The sequence below is a fragment of the Notechis scutatus genome, chromosome 3, assembly GCF_049901735.1.
Source record: "Notechis scutatus isolate UNSWTSFEM ecotype Mainland chromosome 3, rNotScu1.2, whole genome shotgun sequence".
Taxonomy (NCBI): domain Eukaryota; kingdom Metazoa; phylum Chordata; class Lepidosauria; order Squamata; family Elapidae; genus Notechis; species Notechis scutatus.
Window position 1 is genome coordinate 159,795,733 of NC_142011.1, and position 23,495 is coordinate 159,819,227.

The following is a 23,495-nucleotide window of genomic DNA, read 5'->3' on the forward strand; positions in this document are numbered from 1 at the left end:
AAGGGGTGAGAAAGAAAATGGGTCTTTAAATTTGGATTTGACTATTCTATTGGACTAATCTGGAGGAGAAATTTAAAGGAAAATACACTAACACAACAAAGGTTTAAAAATTAAACTAGACAGATATTGAACTGTGACGAATTAAAGGGCATAACTAAATGCTGGAATTGAATGTGTTGAAAAGAATAGCTAATTATTGAAATTAGCAAACATAATAAAAATATATTCAACAAAGAAAGTTAAAAAGAAAAAAAAGAAATGGGTATTTACAATTGTATCAGTAAAGTATTTTTACCAATATTTATTATAATTTTATGTATTATTCCTTTTCTCACCACCCATCTTTCTGCCATGCTACTTTCATATGTTTTCTCATATGAGAGGTACAACTTTTGTATTTAAACAAACTTTATTGATTACAAAACCAAAATATCAAACAAACACAACACACAGAAGAAGAAAAAAAAGGAAATAGAAAAAAAAAAATGATTTAAAAAAAACCTAACAGTTCTACTATCGACAGTCTATGGTTCCTTGTTTGTTATCAATTTTGGTGATACATTTACAAATACATTTTATTGTGAATATATAATTACTACCTCTTTTACATTTTACGTTGTTTATTAATATATTTTCTATTTTTGTTCTATCCAGTCAATCCAGCATTCACAGCTTCTATATGATGTTTCTTTTTCCTTAAGTGCTAAGGTTAACTTGTCCACCTCTGCACAGGCTGTTATCTTCTGTATAACCATTTCCTCTGTTGGAATATCTGCTTGTTTCCAACACTATGCAAAGTTTATTCTGGTTGCAGTAAGAATATGCAGTATTATGTATTTGACATTTTTAGGAATTTGTCTGTTAAGTATCCCCAATAGGAAGAATTCTGGTTTTAATTCAATTTGCTCCGCCGTTATTTCCTCTAACCATTTTTTTAATTCTGTGCCAGTATCTTTGGGCTTCAGTGCAGGACCACCACATGTGAAAAAATGTTCCCTGTTTCTTTTTACATTTCCAGCAATTCGGATTCATGTTAGGAGACATTTTCGCTATTCTCCAGGGTGAGAGATGCCATTTATAAAACATTTTATAGGCATTTTCTTTATATGCTGCTGATTTTGTAATTTTATTATTCCTTGTCCAAACCTTTTCCCATTCTAATAATGTAATGCTATGTCCTATGTTTCTGCTCCAAGCTATCATGTTGCCTTTGACTACTTCCTCTTCTAATTCCGTCTCTAGTAAATAATTATAAAATTTAGTTATATTTTTTTTATCTGGACCTAATAAAATTTTATCTAATTGTTGTGCCTTAGTATAAATTCCAAAATTGTTCTTGTCCTGGCTATATCTATTTTGAATTTGCAAGTAAGCCCACCGGTCTACTTGTAGCCCCTGTTCTTGGAGATCTTGCCATGATTTTAAAGTTCCTTGTGCATCAAGAAGGTCTTTGTACTTTATCATTTTATTAAGATCTAGATTATTTGGATGTATCATCGCCTCCATCGTTGAGATCCAGATTGGGATTTTTAAATAATGTTTTTTTTATTTTGTTCCAATTAGCCAATAAGGAATCTCTAATTATATGTCTGTGGAAATACTTCTGCTTAATTTTCCCAATGTCCCATAAAAATGCATGCCATCCCCTCTGTAAATCATGGCCTTCTAAAAATAAGATCCTTTTATTCGACAGATTTACCCACTCTTTCAACCAGAGTAAGGAGGCTGCACTATAGTATAATTCCCAATTTGGGAGTGCCATACCTCCCCTGCTCTTCATATCTTGCATTGCCTTTAGGTTTATCCTCAGTTTTTTCCCTTGCCAGATAAATTTGGTAATTATCTTGTTAAGTTCCACTAAGTAATTTTTATGTATTTTTATTGGTATTGTTTGGAAAAAGTAAATAAATTTGGGCAGAATATTCATTTTTATAGTAGCAATCCTCCCTAATAAGGAGATTTGCAATTTAACCCATATCTCTAAATCTTGAGAGGTACAACTTTTAAAGGACACTCAGCTTTAATAGGCAGTGATTTAATCGAGTTATATTTTATGTAAACTTCAAAAAGAAATCATTTCCATAATATATTTCAAACATTAAGCAAAAGAAATAATAAGAAAATATGTTTTGCACAAGGAAGACAAATAACTGGTACTTGCAAAACAACTACAGATAGTCCTCGATTTACAACCACAATCGAGGCCAAAATTTCTGTTCCTAAGTGAGGCATTTGTTAAGTGAATATTGTCCATTTTACAATCTTTCTTGTCACAGTTAAGTGAATCTCTACAATTGTTAAGTTAGTTACACAGTTATTAAGTGATTCTGGCTTTTGCATTGACTTTGCTTGTCAAAAGGTCACAAAAACCCAAGACATTGCAACTGTCATAAATATGAGTCAGTTGCCAAGAGCCTGAATGTTGATCACATGATCATGGGGATGCAGCAATGTTTGTAAGTGTGAAAAATGGTCTTAAGCCACTTTTTTCAGTGGCATTGTAACTTAAAATGGTCACTAAACAAACTGTTGTAAGTCGAGGATGGATGAATATGGTGTGGATATTAAATTTTAAAAGAATATTTTGTGAAGTATCTAACTACATTTACATTTTTTTCTGTACATGGGGGCAGATTCAACGTGGTATGTAGGTTCATCATTGGTATACCATACAAAATATGTATATTGTACATTAAATTGTGTTAGCTGTACAATAATGGGCAAAGTCAGAAAAAAATGATAATTTGCAATTCTATATACTGTTTATATTCATATACAATACACCAAATATACTTTACACAGTAGTTTTCCTTCTCATTGGTAGCTAGCAATAGGAACTGAGTCACAAATGTTGTAATAATATTTCACAATTTAAAAAATGTTCTTGAGCAGGAAAAAGTTATAGCATTCTGGCCAACTGCCCTTATTTTCTCTTAAAAAATGCTATGCCCTTCATATTGACAGCCTTACTGTTAAAATTTGATTCTTGGTTTTGGGATGCCACCGTACAACTCCCTTCTCAGGGGCATTGGGGAAAAAAAATCCCAGTTTCTTTTCTCTTAATGTATATTTCAAATTGTATTCTTTAACCATATCAACTGTACCAATAAAACCAGTAAAATCGTATTCACTAAAAATAAATTATTATTATAACAAACTATTAATTGAAGGTCTCAGGTTCTATAATACTTGAGGATAAATAGCTTAGTTTATGTTAAAAATATACAGGGTACACCTGCTTGGACTTCATTATGGCAACATGGCTCCTGATGGAAAGCCTTCTGCACTGTTCTTTTCAGATTGACCCAAACAGTCTGCCAACATGTCTTTAAAATATTGAACTTCTTTTTTCTTTAATTACCCACTCCGCTTGAGGATTGGCATGGTACACATCCAGCATATATGCATCTGGATCCAAACAGTGCTCCCCTGAAAGAAACATCAGCTGTTTAAAAAAACTTTTAAAAATCCTTACACTTTAGGATTACGCAAAGCATTTACAACCAGTGAAGTATCCCTTCTTGAAGTATTAAAGCAGCCACCCCTTTTGGAGAACTCATGTAATGCTTGACCTTGGTGTTCAAAGTAGGGTGTCTTGAGAAGCTTAGGCTTTGAGAAATATATACATCAATTCTATACACTGTGTAAAAGTTAGTGTATAGACAGAAAATGCTGCAGTTGCCAACATAGAGGACAGATTACTTGACCTTCTACCTTAAGACTGAGCAGCTAGCTGACACACAGTCTTTCATCTTGAATAATAGTTTAATTCTAAACTTTAAAAAAACCCATTATGGTGAGTGTTTTTTTCAGATTACATCATGTCCTAAAATCACTTAGTAAATCCATTTACTTCATCTGAGATGCTCTAATTTACAGTGTTGAAATAAGCACTTATACAGGAAACAATTAAGACTTGCAAAACATCCACTTTGGTGGGCTCCCATATTCATATCTTGCTTTATAAAGATAAATGGATTAGGTACTAAAAGGAGTTTGAGCAATATTGTGTAGCCCTATCATACTTGTTGCACATTCTACATTCTTGGCTGAACATACATAGCATCAAGGACATAGTTGCTATTACTGAGATTTAAGTAAGAATTTACCTATATTTCCTCCAATTTCATATAAACTTTGGATTGGCATTTTCAATTCTTCTGATGATGCAGATCTAAGAATAGAAAAATAAAGCATTCTAGTAGCAAAGAGGTAGGTTTCTGATTAACTCTGGAATTAAAACTCTCACTATATTGTCTGGGATTAAAGCATCGGAAAGAATTACATCTGTTATTTTTGTACAGAATCATTTAATCAAATTAACTATTTTGCAATTATAGTGCTTCTATATAAAATGGAATTGCTGCTACAAATTTATCTTAAAATCTTCTGTGAAGAATCAACAGTATACTGTACCTAGCTTCATCCTGTTTATTTCATAATCTGATTGATTTATAGATCTCCCAACTCCATCATGATTCTGGATAGCTACATTTTACAATTATAATAAAATTCTGTGCTAATTTAGGTCAAGCATTTCTGGTGGAGTGAATGTAACATTATGCAAATTCTAGCTGTACATTTTTCTTCAAGATTCACTATGTCAAATTAGAGAATTACATTAATTCTCAGTAAAGCAATTGTTGGGCACGTATATTGGAAATATGTATCTTTCTCTTTAATTACAAATTACAAAGAACTGTAGAACATACTGAAACTCTTTCTACATTGGTAGAGCAGATATTCACCTTCATAGACTTTGCATCAAAAGAAAGCTCAACTTTCAGCATTCTTCTGCCAATGGAACACTAGCAGCTGCAGTGATTTATGGACCCAAATCCCTGCTAATATATATGCTCGAATGGAGGGAAATTATGCTAGCTTTGGAACTTATAAACTAATCCAGCTGTCATGAAAAGTGAGAAGCAATGGATGGTGGGAAAGAAAAAGTGAAGTTGTAAAGCTATAAAAAAAACTTTATGAAAATTGTCTACCTGCTGTCTCTGTGAGCACCTAATGAGACTTTGCAAATAGAATTTTAAGAACCACGGGTTTTCTCTTAATTGCTCTGCCTGTTGAGAGGAAATGCTGTTCAGAGGGCCAGTACAAAGCAAGTTTTTCTTAGCTGAGCCAGAGAAACTATAATTAAAACCAGCTTGTTGTAATTTTTAGATTCATCCATTTTAATATGAGCAATTTGTGGGGGGAAAGAAACACTGGTGAATGGGTCTCATCTGTGTAACACTTGGCTTCAGCTGATAGTAGAGCAATTCTTTTTTTAATTTCCCTTTTGTTTCTTGGCTCGGAGCTCAGTTCCTAAAGTTAGTAAACTTGGAAATTATGACATGAACCAGTGAATGAAGCTGTAGATTAATGCTCTGGCAGAGCAATCACATGGATGCTTCCATTAATAAAGACCCATCTTAGCCTTGCATATTGACTAGAGTCAAATACACATTCAAGCTTTCTTTACTTCTAAAACCAGGTAAAGCCTATTTTAACAATGAAACTTGAATTTGGGCTATTTGCCCATTGTTCTGCTTCTACTTGCCTGTTTTCACAATAAAATCGTGCCACAATATCTTTGGCTTTTGTTTGATTATTTGGTTGAATTGCCATAGAAACTTTTGAATGTAGGGGAGCATGGACTCTTATCACACCTTCAGGAATATCAGACTACAAAAAAAAAGGAACAAATAATTTAGCTAAACCACTACGGTATTTAATATATATTATAGTATGATTGTAAACCATTATTGAATATATATTACAGTATAATTGTAAACCACTATGCTATATCCTGAATTGCATTTTCATGCCTCCTTTTCCTTATGGCAACTTTCTCTCCTGTACAAAGCCAACCCCGGTCTGGATACTTTCAGAAAAGACCAACCCTGAGAAAAAGATTGCAAAGGAAGAGGTAAAACAGCTAAGGCGGAGCATTTCACTGCAGAGCATTTTCACACTTCCAGGGTTTTACAGGGACAGCTACTGTACCTCTTAAGAACATATATGAGGTTTTGTTAGGATGCAGTGGATACAAGTGGGTGAAAAAAATGGCTGTATTTCTGTAGTGTCACATAAAAAAGGAAGGTGAAAGGACTTTGAAACTAAGTTAAATAGAGGATTTAAAAGAAGTAAGAAGTCTAAATTGAGAAGTGGTCCAAGTGAATGTAACCCTAGGAGGGAGGGTCTAAGACAACTCAGTGTGGCCAGCTGGAGATGGTTCCCTCACCATGGCCAAGTCCCCTCTGACAACTCATTGCTGTCATCATTGCAGGACAACTCAACATGGACAATTCATTGTGGGGACAACTTGCTGCTGGCGCCCAGATGGAGAGCAGGAGAAGTGGCCAGGGAGGCAAGTGAGTGAGTGGGTGGACAGAATGCACAGCTGTGGCAGGAGTGAGGGAGGGTAGGAATCTTCAAATCCAGAGAATTGTCCCCTCAGTGCTTTGCCCATGTTGAGTTGTCTTGGCAGTGATTTTGCAGAGGGGACTTGGCAGAGGCAAGGAGTTGTTGGCCGCACTGAGTAGTCCCATTTTGTCTAGGAGGACACAGCAAGTGTATTTCTTGCTTGCATGTGGGTTTTTGAACAATCCTTTTGTGTTTACAAATGTAGGAAAAAGACCTTATCAAGAAAATTTCAGGATTTGTACTACCGGTATTACATTACAGTATTATTGCAAGCTCTTATACTGAAGCAAGGGAATAACAACACAGTAAATTATAATAAATGCAAGAGAGAATTAGTTTATATAACTATAAGGGTATCAGTCAGAGTTTAGGGACATTCTTTGAAATGCAACAGCTTTACATACATATGGATGTAAGAGACTAGTGAGCACAAATTAACAACTAACTTTAGAAAATAAATAATTGCTGGATCTTTTCCAATTGTATGTTGACCAAATGGTATATTGACCATTTACAGTGTGCTAAAACCATATGTAAACAGCACAGCACAGATTTATTGTGAACACTTTTAGTATTCCTGAATAAGCTAGGAAGTCCCCTGTCCCCTGAAGCGTTATTACTCCACTCACATAATGTAATGGCCTATAAAATAAATTATTCACTTAATGAGAATTTCAATTACAATTTGATGGCACAAAAAGGCAGTAATTTTATTATTGAAGTTAATACTAAAGTAAATTTCTGGTTGAAAAGGTAGTTGCAAACACAATTTGACTGGCCTTATACTAGGTACCTACAGATGTCCAATTCTTTTTTGAAAAGTATCAAATTGAAATAATTCAATTTGTAATGCTTGCTTCCAATCCTTAACACAATTAGTACCACTGAAAGAAAAGAACAACTATTTAACAGTTTATTTCCACTTTCTGCGGATGCATAATTTAGAACTTCTGAAAACTAACATTTATGCTAAATTCATAAACATTTTAGCTTACTGATCCAAGCACTATCCGTTTCATCACCTACTATGGATGAAGTATCTTTTGTCAATTATCTTTTGGCAAACCAGATTTAAAGCCTTGCTGTAAATTTGGTCAAATTATAGACTTACAATCTATGAAATGTTCATTCATAAACACGGAGAATCCATCCATTGGAGCTGCCTAAATAGTGCATGGCAAATAGCTAGTTAATTTATAGCAGAATACTATACCTGCCTCCTGAAAAATAAACTCCAATAACAAATGTAATTCTAAAGCAGAGAGGCATTGCTTAAAAAAATAAAAAGGCTAACCCCTTAAAAGGCAACCACTGGACTAAGTGCTGTACACTGAGCTTTAGTTAAGTTTTATTCTTTAAGTAAAACTAATATAGATAGTATTAGCACTTCTAAGTAAATAACTGTATGTGCAAATATAAAATTTTGATACCTAGGCAATTTTAACCCATAGCACTTAGGTTCATTCTATAAAGACTAGTTAAGCTCCTCTGGATGCCATTATATTATTTCATTTATTTTATTGCACATTATTTGGAATCTATGATGGTTTGTTTAAGAAAATTTATTTTCTTAATAAAATAACAACCTCTGTTCTTTCTGGTCTCTCCCGGTCCATAGTTTTCCTTCTCAATAGTTTTCTTACACCCTTGTCAAACATGAGCTGCTTTTTCATATTGTTCATTGCAGCCTCATTCATCTTTCTCACTTGAGTTATCAGAAATGTTGGGACCTACATTAAAAATAAATAAAAGGAAGATAAGTTTACATGACAAATAGTTTTCTGAGTGTTATCAGAATCATAAAGGTAAAGAGTTACCCTGAGATAAGATGGACGGCCAATGAATGAATGAATGGATGGATGGATGGATGGATGGATGGATGGATGAACAAATAGCAATAGGACCAGTCACTTTCTTTCAGCTCTAGAAAGGAGTCACATCTGAAAAATCTTGTTAAGAAAACTGCAAGGAGTTGTCCAAGCAGTCTCCAAGAATCAGACACAAGTGAACGAGGTAAAAAAATAATTCTATAGCTCCAGAACCACCATTTTATAAGTGCTTTCACAGGATGAAAACCTATATGGTTTCTCATCTTGGTGCCTGCTCTTTTCATGGCCACACAAATCAGATATTATTTGCATCTACACCATTCACAAATAGTGTCATGGACAGAAGAGTATGAAAACAGCAATACAGGAATCAGTGAGTTATAAATGTGGTATTATTTAATCAGTACTCCTTATAAATTCTTGTAACTTCTAAATATATGGAAAAAGCTTACTACTAGGGCTTGGGAAGGCATGACTTTATTGTTGCTGAATTAACACCTAATTCAAACATGAATATCAGCATTATCTTGCAAGGCAGCTAACTTTACATGGGTATAGTTTCTAGATATTTTAATACCCAGACAAAAGGAAGATCTCTGCAAGAAAAAATGGTAATATTATTTAACAGTACATTGAAATCATTACTTACCATCCATAGGATATCTTGGTATTTAATCAAAAGCCTTACCACATGGGCAGTGGTGGCTGCTGCTAGTATCTCTTCTTGATTGGCATGTTTGCCTTTGTAGATGAAGAGGTTTGGGGCAACAATCATGGAGACATTCCATAAAGTCATTTTATTTTTATTTTCATTAGCAACTACCTTCTTCAAAAACTGCAGAAGGGCCTAAATAAAAATCAATAAAATCACTGATATTTATTGATAAACACTGCTGTTAATTGTATTTTGCAACTGTATTATATACTGTGACTGTATATAATAGTATAAAACTATGTATTTAAAATATTTTCATTATGTTTTTCTATCAGTTTGAAATCAATTTGAAGAAATTATACTGCAGATTATTCTTTATCCATCAATGTGTCACTCATCTCATAAGATGATCGAAGGTATCATTAAAATTGTGCAAACTGAAGGTTTGTTGTACAAATTATTCCATTTGGTGCATATATACCAGTACAAAGGGTTACCTACTAAGTAATCAAGTATGAATCACCCAATATCCTATATGATTCTCAACTCAATTTAATGTCCATTTGATTTGAAAAACTGAAGTTTCACTCAGCCTCATTAAGTACATTTATAAAGCCCTTTTCCTGAAAATTCAGAGAAAAGGTTTGGCGCTCGATAAATCATAGACACAACACTGCTGGTCTTTTCACTTTAAAAATGTAGAAATGATCTGGGAGTTTTGGAAGCTAGGAGGTTCCAGACTGAGGAAATTGCCTAAGGACAAGAAAGTGGCAGGTTTGTTGAGGCTTGGGGAATTTTGTTTATTGCATTTATTACTGGATCGCAGGAACATTATCAAATACAGATTGATGTCAAACCCTGTTGAACAACATGCCTACCTTGGCTGCATCGCGACTAGCATCGGGAAGAAGCATGATCAGCAAATGCAAAGCCTGAAGCTGCAGTTTGATTTTGGAGATTTCTAAGAATGAAAGATCAGAAAAAGCCCGTAAAACAACTGAGGTGGGCTATCTGGTAGGAATCTAGCATGACATATAAAGCTGTGGTTTTTAGTGAATGTCACAGGTAACTGTTAAAGGTACTTGTCAAATAGGAAGATAGTGGCCCACTGAATCAAATAAGAAGTAAACTTCATTCAGTATTCCTTCCTCAATAGATTTAAGGAATAGGACAGAAAGGAAAAGATAAAGACTGGTTTTAAGCTGTGACAGAGATGTACAATGGCAATGATATAAATTATATTTTGTTAAAGCTGTTAGATAACAAGCTGTTACTAAAATTATCTTCAGTGAATGGGTTTAATTTTTTTAGGCATGTTGATTCTAGAGATTTTATTAATTCGTAATTTACTGATAAATTTCCAAATGTCTGAAATAATATAGCGTCTCCTGCTTGAGCAGCCGGTTGGACTAAAAGACTTCCAAGCTCCCTTCAAAATCTGTTATTCTGTATTCTGTATATCAAAATCTTCACTGTTCATAATTTGCACCTAAAACCAAATCTGTACAATAATGCTTATGTCAAGAACAACTCTACAGAAAAAAGTGCATATAGAAATACATTGTTTGTGAAAACTAATTTTAAAAGGAAATAATAAGTAATGGGGATGATAAGTAATAAATATATTAATCATGGGTGGAAAAACAATATGGACAATGGGACAAGATTAGCTTACATTTGGGAGAATAAGATCCTGAACAATCTATGTCGGATTTGTGCTATTCCTGAGTTTTAAAGTCATCAGACCTGACATTTGAAGTGACATCTGATCATTCTTGTGTCTCTTCTTTGATGATTGAATCCCTAATCCATTTAACTTTTAAATTTTTAGGTTCATATTATGCTAAATATAATCTTGTAATCAGTTAAGTGAAAATTTTGACAGTGCAAAGTAAAGTTTTGAATATCAATAACTTATCAAATATATCCCAGGAATGTACTAAGGGCATGTATAAAATTTTCTTAGAAAATAAAATGGTGACGTTTGTTGAAAAAGAAAGCCTTAGTAACGTGGAGGTGGCAAAGAATAAACCAGGTGGTTAGAAAAAGTATTATGGAGCATTCTCTCATTAGTTTACTTTTTCAGACATTGTGCCTATTGAAAAATACTGTGTATGTAAGATGATTAGTTTCTATGGGCATCCCGTTACACACATTCTACATACCAAGTTTGCCCACTGGTTTCCTGCAGGAAACCTACAGCTCTTACAATTTGTTAGATCTATTGTGCAATCTCCCTTTAAAAATTGGCAATATGCTGCATACTTTTTAATACCCCACTAAGAGCACTATTTTTAGTCTTAGCTAAATTCTGTTCTATTATTAACAATGTTAGAATTGAATGTGTTAATAGCTCTAGCCTGTCCACACGCTGGCACAAGTCTTAATTATTTTAGCGCTCTTGCCTGGGAGCAAAATAAATAAATAAAAACAGACAAGATCATTTTGATGGCATCAGATGAATAGTCTATTCAGATTGGGACATTCTTCTGGAGTCCAAGCAAAACAAAAAACAAAAAAAAAACACCAAACCTCATTATGATTGCATTTGTATATTTATTTTGATATTGTTAATCCTTCTTCCAGAATAGTCTAATTTATATTTCATTTTCTTAATGTTTTTACTAACCTCTGGATTATTGTAAAGATAATAAAAAAGTGACAACCCACAACAGAAGCATTTGATAAAGCAATGATTAAGAAAATATTATTTTGTAGTTACTCACATACTATAGATTCATATTCAAGACTAGGGATTTTTTCACAACCAAAACTGAGTATGGATTTAGTTCTTAATTTCTATGCAGTATTGGTAATTTTTCCCCATTTATTTATTTAGTCAGTCTCAAGTGTGCAGCATTATATAGTGTGGAAAACATCTGCTTGGACTATTAAAATACTATATCCTTCACAAGGAAGCCTTGTCTTTTGTGATTCATTCTCTACATAGCTGATATTATCTGGGTCACATACAGGCCATTTTTCATTATCGCTTGCCAATCAGTTCTTTGATGTCTGAAAAACCATAATTTTTAGTTCAAAGGACAAGTCTTCTATATAACATAATACACCTCTGTCTTGATATCTGAAAATAATTCATTTCAATACTTTGTCTTTCTAAAAGCAGAGTGACTCTGCTATGTCTTATAGCAGATTTAAATCTTGTCTGCACATGCAGAAGGTGCAAAGATAAGAAAAGAGTCTAGAAATCAATCCCATAATAAAGTGACACTTTTGCTCTCTCTGTTTAAAACAAAACCCTGAAATTACAGAGTCAGCAACCTGTAAAACCCCAGGCATTACTGAATAACTCCAAGCAGTTCTATTCATTAGCTATTCTTTCTAGGAGTTATTCTTGAACAAGATGTAAAACAAAACTGGTTACCTAATTCTGTTACTGACCATGAAAAATAATGGCCTGACACTAAACTATTGTTACTTTGGCATATGCAGTAGGCTTTGGCATATGCAGTAGGGTTGTATTTTCTCAATTATTTTAATTTAATTAATGATTGCATTGATTAAATGTATAGTGGTCCAGCCCATAAGTTTTTAATAATTCTATCATAAATACCAGTTCCACCTAGGTACTATTCAGGTTTTGCTTGTTTGTTTTTATTTTTCGTTGTTCTCTTCATTTTGAAGCTAGGCCAGTTTAAATGGACATGAAAGAGTCTATTCTAAATAACAGTAATTCTATTAAAAGCAATAACAACAATAAGCTTTTTAATGAATCCTGAGGCGCCTTACACTGAGGAGTGGTAGATGTATGCTCTCCTTATAGTCTCTTAAGAAAAAAGACCATGACTAATGCTTGCAGAGCTATTTCCAAGATCCCAAAATTAGATTAGGCACAAAGTACTCATGTAATACACCACTACAATCTGGAAATTGTTTTGGAGACTAGAGTAAAAACCCCAATTTACTTTTCACTGATGGAAAAACCATATTTGCTATTGGGAAATGACAATCCAACCTGAACACAATTTTGCAGTCGGTTGAAAAATCTTAACTGAAGCATTGTAAATTTATCTTTCCTAAAATCCAGACAGAACCACTAAATGTTGTCTGTTAAATCTAGCTTCTTGCCCATTGAATGAATCTAAAGCAAGACATCTTTCATCCAGTGTCAATACATTTGATTTCTATTTCCTAAGAGAATACCTTTTATCTGTCTGTATTAAAATTCATTGTGTTATTTACAGCCCATTTATTTAACCTGTCAAATTCAATTTGAATTCTACTTAATGATAAATCCTTGAGAAGACCATTGTTAAAACACTGTTTAAGAGGTATTTTTTGAGGCCACCTAATTGTTGCGACACCATGGTATAACTTTCTTGCTATGCCATGTATCGTAAGTTTTACTATAAATCATAAGCTTTACTAAAAATCACTTTGAGGTACTTGCAGAATCTGCCTTAGGAGGCAGAGATAACAATGATTGCAAAGCCTTCTAGACCTGAAACACTTCAAAGCCTATGAAGGACTTTGAACTCTCCTAATTCAATATGCTAGTTGGAAGCAGGATCCATGTCCCTTCAGTGAATCTGTCTCAATGAACTGATTTAATCAAAACATCATCAGTTTGAAAAATTCCTTCAAATTTTTCACACAGTCCTAGGGATAATATATCATTTGCCATCAGTTTATGTGAAAGCACTGAACCATATTAGAAGATTTGTAAATGGAATAGAAGCAATATTGTCTCTCTAACCCAAGATAAAGGGGGCATAAGTGGATTGATTGGCATCAATTTCTGGCAGTTTATTTTAATCCTGTGATACAGACTATCCTGACTCAACCAATTATCTCACTGAAATCACTGGCAGTTTTGCCTTTGGCAGGGAATATATATCCTGCATGGATGAAAGTATAAAAAGTAGCTAAGGGACAAGACATTACAATAATAAACAACATGGAACCGTCTCCCAGAAGTTCCTCTTTCCACAGTCCAAAAAGTGTTTTTTTTAATTAAAAGGGATAATGCCACAGACATCATATGAAACAGCATAACATTTCTGTCTGCAAAAGATTCTTACTACCAGACTGGAGTCATAAAAAATTAACTGTTTTTAGATGATCAGAACTGTTTAAAAATTCTCAGAAATATCTTTCAACAAAGCTGGACTTTAAATAATCAGATCTGTAATCTTCCCTTAAAACCACCTATTAGTACCACACTGAGCATCTAAAAACCATACACTAAGACTGTGCACATTTTAAAAGTACAGTTTCATTTAATTATTTTAATTAAAAATAATTTGAGCTTAAAACATTCTTCAGAGTTAAAAAGGGGTTGTTCCCACTATAGCAGAAGTGTTATAAGGCTGAAGCAGCTCTGCTTTTATTATGAAACAGGGATTTTGAGCTGAAAATGTGGCTATTTCAAGCTTGAAATATTCTCCATATGATAGAGCCTGATATAAACGCAAAGTAGTATACCAAACAAAATGAAGTTTTTTAAAAAATTAACTTTTGTTTGGGCAAAATTCATTGACTTCAGTTAGCATTACACAATTTTTCTTTCTTCATACCGTACAAATTAAATTGTAATCGTAATTAAAATAAAATTATATTTTATTAAAACAAAAAGGGGGGGAACCCACATAGAATTCCATAGAATTATACCACAATTATATAAAAATATGAAATCTGAAATCACTGAATTATACAATGACATTTGAAAATAAAATGGTCTATTATTAATGAGGATAGAAAACAAAATATTGATAACAGGGTGCATACTTATGTACTGATATTAGCATATTGAAGTTGAGATATTTTAAATTTGAAAGGTATTCTTTTTGAAGTACCATGCTCTCTTGCTTCTAAAAAAGAAACGGGCACATAATTTCTTGTCATGTTGCGCCAATGGCTTCGTCCAATGCTTTCAATGGGGTATTGGAAAATGTTGTCAGAGACTTCTACTCATGTGCACTGCAGGTCTAGAAACTGGAGGAAGTGTTGGAATGACATAAAACACCCCAGTAAGTTATTTCACTTTTGTGTTTTGACAAGTGAAGAGCAGTGTTGCACATCATTATATCACTATTGTCTATTGTCACTTTGTCTAGGTCGAACAACATTGGGAGACTAAACTGCAAGTCTGGCTCAAATTATGCCTTGGTTACACACTGAGGCAAGTCATTTTGTGCTTTGTTTACTTTTGGCTTATCATGAGATAGAACTGCAGCCCTTTGCACTGGACTGTGGAATAATGAGATGTATGTAACTTAAATTATATAGATTATTTTACAATACTGTAGATTTGTCGCTGAGACTGAGTTCTTTCTATTAACAAACTGCTTATACATATTTCAAGTTATAAATATTATGAACGTGGTCTGTATTTTGAAAGAGTAACACCTAAATCTGAGAGATGGTATCTATTGATATAGCCAAAAAATTCACTTTTTACTTTTCACTCTCTTCATTTTTCTCTCTATTATATGGCATGCATGGCATATTCTACCCAACTATCCAGACTTGGTACTTGAGCTGGAGATTGCAACCACACAGATTTAATAGAAGCAAATCCGAAATACACATGTCCCCTGTGGCAAAGCAACAGGAGTTATGTGTATTGATATAAAGTTTCAGCTGACATGGAGAGAAGTAGATAAGGCTGCTGAAATTAAAAAATACTACAGTGCTTAAATTTTTTAATAAAAACAATTGGTGTGTGAAACATTGAGTCCTCCCTACTTACTTTCTATTAATGTGATAAAAGCAGGCAAATATTCCACAGGGAAGAGAGGACTTGGTAGTTCTCGTACAAACATTTTCAGTAGTCCTGCGGCATCATTATTGCGGACTTGATCCCAGTCAAAAGTATCATCATCAAATTTTGCTTCAATTTCTTGGCGAAGACTCTACAGGATAAGCAAATGTGTCTAATGTTAAACATGACCACTGATAAAAGAAATTGTGTTATATTTTATTGTTTATAACTTTATTAGACAGAATACAGTATTTATCAATGAAGTTATTATTAAATTGATATAATTAATATAAAATTAATAAATTAATGTTACAAACTATAATTTTTTATAAAAAATATATATACAGTAGTTTGCTCCTGGATTAAGTATAACACTTTTAAACAGCTTACATAGTTTAACTATCAATATCAAACATATTTAAGTTTTTACAAATAATACTCAATTCAATTAGACAAGCTGTACTTTAATGATACGTAGACTCAAGACTTTGCAATTTAGCAGTGAGCAGTGCATTAGAATAATGAAAGAGCCTCTTTTCTCACAGTATTTTCTAACCCTGAAGTAGCTATCATGGGAAATTTTAAGTTAAGCAGAGCAATTCCACTGACAAAGTAGTGCACAGGCAAAAATAAAATTAAAATCTGCTCCACGTCTGCATTGTGGTGGATACCTCCCATGACAGATCCTTGTTGTTCTAGTAATGTTCATGAAGCAAGAAATATAAAAGATAATAAAGGCATTTGAACTAATGATATACATATCATTCTAAAACCTCTTATTTATCTTCTTAAATTTGTAATCCCACACAATATCTACATAGCACAGCTCTTGCCTGCACTGAAACATGGCCCAGCTGGCACCAACCTTTTATAGATACAAGTAGAAATTAAACACCACAGAAGCCTCTTTGAGTCTTTATTCAGCTGCTACATTCAAAGAATAATCTTAAATCAGAACCACATGTATTTTCTTTAAGAAATGGGAATGCTTTCAAATGGAAATGTCAACATAATAAACAATGGCTTTGAATGGTTAAATCTGGTTCAGCTTTAAAAATATCCTTTTCTGTTTCCACTTTTTGGCTAACATTAAATGATTCAATAACTGAAATTAAAAGCATTACATTTTCATTTTTCCTAGGGATTTTTGGCTTTTATTCTAATACAGGGAAGTCTGACCTAGTAAAAACATATCACGGTGGCTCAGAAGACAAATAAAGAAAACAGATAAGGCAGTTTATAAACTGTATGAAATCTAATGCTGACAGTATTATTCTTGCTGCAATATATAATAGTTGGAACAGATAAAATGTTGAATGTTTATGAAATGACTGGCTGGAAAAAAAATCAAAGCTGAAGATGCAAGATACTTCAGATTAATATGGAAAGGGGCTTCTAATGCATTTGGTGTTTTTTTTTTTAGTTGTAATTAGATTTTTTTAGATCTGTATCCAGTCCCTCTTCAATGCAGAATGCATAGCATTTACCTCACCTGTTTCCCCTCACAACAGCCCTGCCAGAGAGGCAAGAGTGACCAATCCAAAATCACCCATTGAGTGTCCATTACTAGAGGTGAATTTGAACTTGGTCTTCCTTATCCTAGCTTAACACTACATTGCTTCTTACTGGTAATCTCAGCAAAATTAGCTCTTTATCCGTAGGAAATCTGATGCATACAGCAAAGAACTGGCAAGATAGAATTATGTATCTGAGACTATAGTAATGTAGTATGGCTATTCGCTCTTGGGTTTTGTAGATGCTTCTAAAAGAAAAAGATAGATAAGGTGACTTCTTTACAAGTAGTATCAGCTTATATTTTATTTTGAATAATCTCTCCTATAGTAATGGAATTTTGTGTTCTTTGAATTACACATTTGCATAATTGAATATAATTGGCAAGGTTGCTAGAGGTGCTTCCAAATTGAGGGCCTTGGTAAGATATCTTCTGTGGAGATTTTGTTTAGGTGGAAGTCTAGGCTCTTTTTGCCTCTGTCTTTACCTTTCCTCTTTCTCTCCTTCACATCTATTATTTGCTGCTTCACTTCAGCATGTTTATTTAATATTTAAAAGAGATTATATCACCCATCTTCAGGAAAGCATGATGCGGGTGGGAGGGGGAGGATAATGCATTATGCTATGATGTGTCTATACCTTCAAAGATCAGAATCATGCAAGCCATGTATTCTCTGTAACAATCCATGGAAATGAAAATTGGAATCTGAAGATTATTGACTTTGGAACTTTGATATTGGAAAAAATTCCTGAGAATGAACAGTTAAGGGAAAAAAACAAATGAAAAATTAAAATCCAGAATTGTCACTAGAGGTACAAATGAACAAGCTCTTCCTTTGGATACTTTATACAAAGACCCAGTTCTCTGGAAAAAAATCTAATACTGAGAAAGGCAGAAGGAAAAAGAAAAGGGAATGACCATCAACAAGGTGAATGGACTCAGTTATAGTGACAATAGGTGATCATTGAAAGATCTGAAAGACTAAGTTAGGGACATATCATCATGAAAAAAATCTATGTGGCTACTAGTAGTCAATAATTACCTGATTTGCAGAAATAGGATACTGGATAGAAAATACCTATTTGTCATTAATTTACCTGTTGTTTTTACTGAGCATATTTAATATTCAATATGGGTATGGGATGAGAGCCACTTTGGTAGTGGCTAAAACAGGGGTCTCCAACCTTGGCCACTTTAAGCCTGGAGGAAAAGCTGGCTGGGGAATTCTGGGAGTTGAAGTCCTCCAGGCTTAAAGTGGCCAAGGTTGGAGACCCCTGGGCTAAAAGATAGGGCTAGAAACCAGGAGGCCTTCTTGGGCACAAGTCAGGTGGGTGAACTTGGTCCAATCACTTTCTCTCAGCCATAGGAAGGAGGGAATGGCAAATCACTTCTGAAAAACTTTGCCAAGAAAACTGCAGGGACTTGTCCAGACAATCTCTGAGAATTGAACAAAAGAAAAAAGAAAAAGAAGGGGGGAAAACTCTAAGAGATTGTTTGGAGTCAATTGGAGAAAGATTGCTTTGGGATGTACAAAGTCAGTTGCATGGGGCAACCATAAGACCTCTTTGCCAATGCTTTATAAAATTGCAGGCTGCTAATGATTTTCCTTTTGCATGCTTTGACGTACCTCTCGGAAATTGAACCCAAAGCTGTGCACAGATCTAGCATTCAACATTCTTTTTCTCCCAACAATGTTCTAACAATGTTTTTGTCCACCAAACTGAGATTTTTGTGACATTTTTGTTGTGTAACAACTATAACATTGAGAACACTATTAATATATATGATAAATAGTTTATTTTATATGTGTGTGTATGTGTGTGTGTATATGTATACGTACATATATGTATGTTCACACAGAACCTGCCCATAAATGATTTTCTCCGTACTTCAATATCAAAGGTCTTTAATTTTGAAAGAGAAAACTGATTACCTTCACTCTGCAAGCAGATCCAGGCACTCGAAGAATACCTTCTGTTTCCAGACCAGTTTCCTCAAGTTTGAGCAATAACTATGTCATAATAAACAAAGTAGTTTTATGAATTTTTTTGGTGCAGAGATTTTTAAAAACATAGAGACATTTTTACAACAATTGGCTCCTGCGAACGTAAAACATTATGCCTAACCAAAATAATCTGTGTGGTTAAGTAATCAGAACTAGTCCAAATCCCTAAGTGGTTTTTTTTTATTAGTTTTTGAATTCTGTCTACTAAGTGAGAAGCTTAAAGATAACAGATACCCTGAACTTTTGCCCAAACAAAAATTTAACAAGAAGTTAAAACTTTCTGTTGAAGGAATTGTTAGGACTCTTTAGGAAATAAAATAGTATTATATTCTTCTTAATAATAATAACAATAACAATAATAACAACAGCAACAGCAACAATTCATCATTAAATTCTAACATCATTCTTAGTAAGAAAATACAAGCAAAATAAAAGCAAGAGATAAAACAACTGTTCCTATTTTATCATTTAAGGAAGAGTCAGCAAGCTGATGTTTTGTACACAGTGGTGACTATGTTATTTTTTTCTAGAGCAGGGCCTCCAATTGGAAACTTCTAGAAGGACTGGAATGTAGGTCCCAGAATTCCTAGATATTCTGTGACCAAACTATTGGAATTCTTGGGGTTGTTGTCCAAGATCCATTGGGAGGCCTCAGGTTGAGGAAGCGCAATATACACAGTGAACCAAGAGAGGCATGATTTTATTTAAAGTTACATCTTTCTGACTCAAAACATAAACAACTGCCCTGAAATTATAAGATTAATGACTATTATTCTTTACATATGCAGTGATGATTAAGATTAAGCTCTTTAAAATAGTACTCACTTTTTGAAAAATGAGGGGGACTTTAATTCCAGGAAACTTCTTTTGATCATTTTCCAAGAGCACTGCTAATGGAACTCCAAAAAGACCATTTTCTTAAAGAAAAATAATTTAAAATAAAAATTTCAGCAAAGTAATGTTTTGCTGGTTACTAAAAACTTAAATATATAATGTCAGAAAATTGTTTGTAACTACCTCGCCTTTTCATCCTTTCTGTCCGGTTCCTTTTCAACTCTATTCCTAAAGCATCATAGACAGCAGTTAATTCAATCAGAGAGAGATAACGAATTTTCTTCATGTCCTCAGGAGACAAATCTCCAACTTCAGTTAATCCAAGTCGACTTTTCCTAATTGTATATTTCTGTAATAGATTTTAAATTATTATTTAACATTAAAACATTATAAAGTATGCATGCATGCATATAGTATTTCATCCTTAAGTATATTTTTACAAAAAAAGCAAGTGAAACAAGTTATAAATAATTCTCTTAAGAAGAGTGCTAATTACAATCCTCAGTCTATAGATGGCATACTTAGTTTCCCCTTATGATGTAGGAATTTAGGGGGGGGGGCGGGAGGGAATTAAACAAACTGTATCTGAATTCTTGCCTTGTTAAATACAAATATAGAAGACTTACAAGTAGCACGTAACCCTTTCGCTCTCCCACCCAACTCATTTAGAATTGTTTTTTATTTCTGAATAATTTCTCTATGCATAAGATTAGTCTAAATTTATTTTATGTTTAGGGAAATTATTATATATTAATATGCATCCCTGTAACAAGTATCAGCAAATCTGCCTATAAAGAATAAATCTAATAGAAAAGGGAAAATAAATTATAAACAGTATTTTCAAACAAAGATCATGTATCTGGTCTGATACATGGGAAAATCTGTACAAATTCAAGTATTTATAGATAGTAGACCTATACAGCAGCCCATTAATTCCCTTCTTCCATTGTACAGGTAATTCTGGAATAATATTTGTAGGCATTTATTTATTTTTAGTATTTATGAATTTATTCAAAACATCTTGATATATAGCTCTCAGCGCTTCATAAAGTAAATTATGTAATTATAGAGGGCAAAAATCCTGATATAATTATTTTATTTATCCACTTATACAAAATGCTGTTTTACAATAATTAGTTTTTTAACACTGAAATTTTTCTCTTTTTATATTTTTGCTAATTATTATGTTATGGAATTCCTGAATCAGCACTCATTCTTCAATTTCTGAGGAGAAAAAACTCCCTAAACCTTGGGATCTTAAACAGTGGTGGGATTGAAATTTTTTTACTACCGGTTCTGTGGGCGTGGCTTGGTGAGTATGGCAGGGGAAGGATACTGTAAAATCTCCCATCAGAGGTGGTATTTGCTGGTTCACTGAACTACTCAAAATTTCCACTACTGATTCTTCAGAACTGCAGTGACTCTCAACACCATTGGCCAGTATACAAGCAGAAATACAGATCTGGCAGCAGCAGAGATAAGGTGACATTCTCCACGACTTGCTACAAGGCATGTTCAGAGCTGACTACGGAGCCCAACAATCAGAACCTGCTGAATACCACCTCTGACCTTAAAGCCTTGTGCCTTTTTCTGAGCTTGCTTGCCCAACAGATTCTGGAACTCGTGAAAAATTTGCTTCAGGACGAGAGCTAAAGTAATTTTATTGAGTTCTTTGTTCCTTTTAAAACTTTTGATGGATAGAAGAAGGCTTTGTATACCAAATTTGTAGCACCTTGACTAATTTGAATATAGCATGTGGCTGTTTATTAGGCATTTCTGATAATATTTGATAGGCCAGTGAAATTTCTCTTGACTTTCATAATGTGCGATTAAAGCCTATCATAGACTTTTTCTTCCAATATGAGTATTTCATGAATAATTTCAGCAAGGTACTTTATTTCTTAGTTATTCATTTCAGAGTAACCTGTTTAGAAAACAAACTAGTTTTATTATGATTATGATTATGATTATGATTATGATGATTATGATTATGATTATGATTATGATTATTATTACAAATCTCTAAAGTCAATATAACATTTTATGCTTGAAAGAAACTCAGGCATGATATAGAGTACATAAACTTGAGGAGCTTAAACTTACAGGTAAAAACTTGTTTTAAAAAATAAAATAAAAATAAAATAAAAAATAAAAACTTACAGGTAATGAGGAATCATCCTTTTTTAATCTTTGACTTTTGTGACATTCTCTGTGTTTTGGAGACACTGTGATTGATTCTGAGAAGGAAATTTCAAGGGAAAGCTCCTCTTTCTGCAACTGGCTGCCTTTATTGAGTTCATATTCCATACAGTCACTAGCTGAAATCAAGGGAGAATTTTCATGAATGTTGTATTCTCCATGGAAAAATAACACACTCAAAGGCTGGAGAAACTAATTCCAGAGCATTAACCATATATTTCTGTTCGTTTATAGTAAGAACTACATGGCAATTCATGAAAGAATTATTAAGATATTTGTTATTCATTTATTCCACCTCAGTTCCTGAACTGAGATCCAGGCTCAGAAATCAAGGGCCCGAAGTAGATTGGTATATATGTTTTTTTCCCTTCCCATTTTTAACTCAATGGGTTTTAATCAGGTGCAGACAATATGATGCTCATGGTAACAAAAGCCCTGGTTTGGTTTCTGCCAAAAGGGTTTAAAAAATTGAAATAATACAGCATATTCTTTTAATATATTTTATGACAGTTTAAAAAGATTAATGGGTAAACAGAAGCATTCACCACAGATTTCCCACAGATTTTGTGTTTGCAAAAAACTTTGATTTTGTTTTTGCTGATTAGATATGTTTGTTGCTATAGAAATGGCTAGCTTATACTGTGGTATAAAAGTAAAATTCTGAGTAATGTTTCTATTGTGTTAAAGAGAGTTGGGAGTCAACCCTCCCCCCAAGTTTCTATTACTTTAAAAAATTCTTTGTATTTTATATTTTGATAAGCTAATAAAATGTATTATAAAAAATGCCTGGGGTCAGAAAGAATAGCATAAAATTTAATAGACTAGTAAACCTAGGACAAAATCTGATATATAATTAGTCATAAATCCCACAGTGATAAAAGAGACTTATTCTGAAATAATAATATATAGGATTTCTGCATTAAAATTTAAATAGGATACTGCCATCAACAATCAAATTATTTCATAGATTATTTTTTTTAAAAAAGGTATGTTAACTATTAGTAGATACTCACAGCTAACCATTTTCCAATCTGGATTCTGCACAGAAAAATCTATACCATTGGTTGTAACAGGTAATACTGGTATAGTCTCAAATGTAGGCTGGAAGACAAGAAAATATTAGAATAATTTATTTCTGATACAAATATGCAATTCATTGACTTCAGTTAGCATTACACAATTTTTCTTTGTTCATACTGTACAGATTAAATTGTAATTGTAATTAAAATAAAATTAACTTTCATTAAAACAAAAAGGGAAAAAGAAAATCACATAGAATTCCATGGAATTATCTAAAAATATGAATGGAAATAATTAGT

At 33.3% G+C, this 23,495-nt stretch overlaps 1 protein-coding gene across 3 annotated transcripts in view; it reads right to left on the reverse strand.

The window, feature by feature from the left end:
• Positions 1–390: 390 nt before the first annotated feature.
• ARHGAP28 (Rho GTPase activating protein 28) overlaps positions 391–23,495 on the reverse strand; it is a 77,453-nt gene continuing 54,348 nt past the window's right edge. For all 3 annotated transcript variants that reach the window (XM_026671898.2, XM_087961555.1, XM_087961554.1), the window contains 12 exons: positions 23,190–23,277; positions 22,138–22,295; positions 20,161–20,326; positions 19,969–20,060; positions 19,072–19,149; positions 15,614–15,776; positions 9,780–9,862; positions 8,896–9,093; positions 8,004–8,147; positions 5,552–5,676; positions 4,110–4,174; positions 391–3,429 (listed from right to left, as the gene is read on the reverse strand). In XM_026671898.2, coding sequence (XP_026527683.2) covers positions 3,329–3,429; positions 4,110–4,174; positions 5,552–5,676; positions 8,004–8,147; positions 8,896–9,093; positions 9,780–9,862; positions 15,614–15,776; positions 19,072–19,149; positions 19,969–20,060; positions 20,161–20,326; positions 22,138–22,295; positions 23,190–23,277 — 1,461 coding nt within the window. In that variant the 3' untranslated portion in view covers positions 391–3,328. The remainder of the gene's footprint in view (positions 3,430–4,109; positions 4,175–5,551; positions 5,677–8,003; positions 8,148–8,895; positions 9,094–9,779; positions 9,863–15,613; positions 15,777–19,071; positions 19,150–19,968; positions 20,061–20,160; positions 20,327–22,137; positions 22,296–23,189; positions 23,278–23,495) is intronic.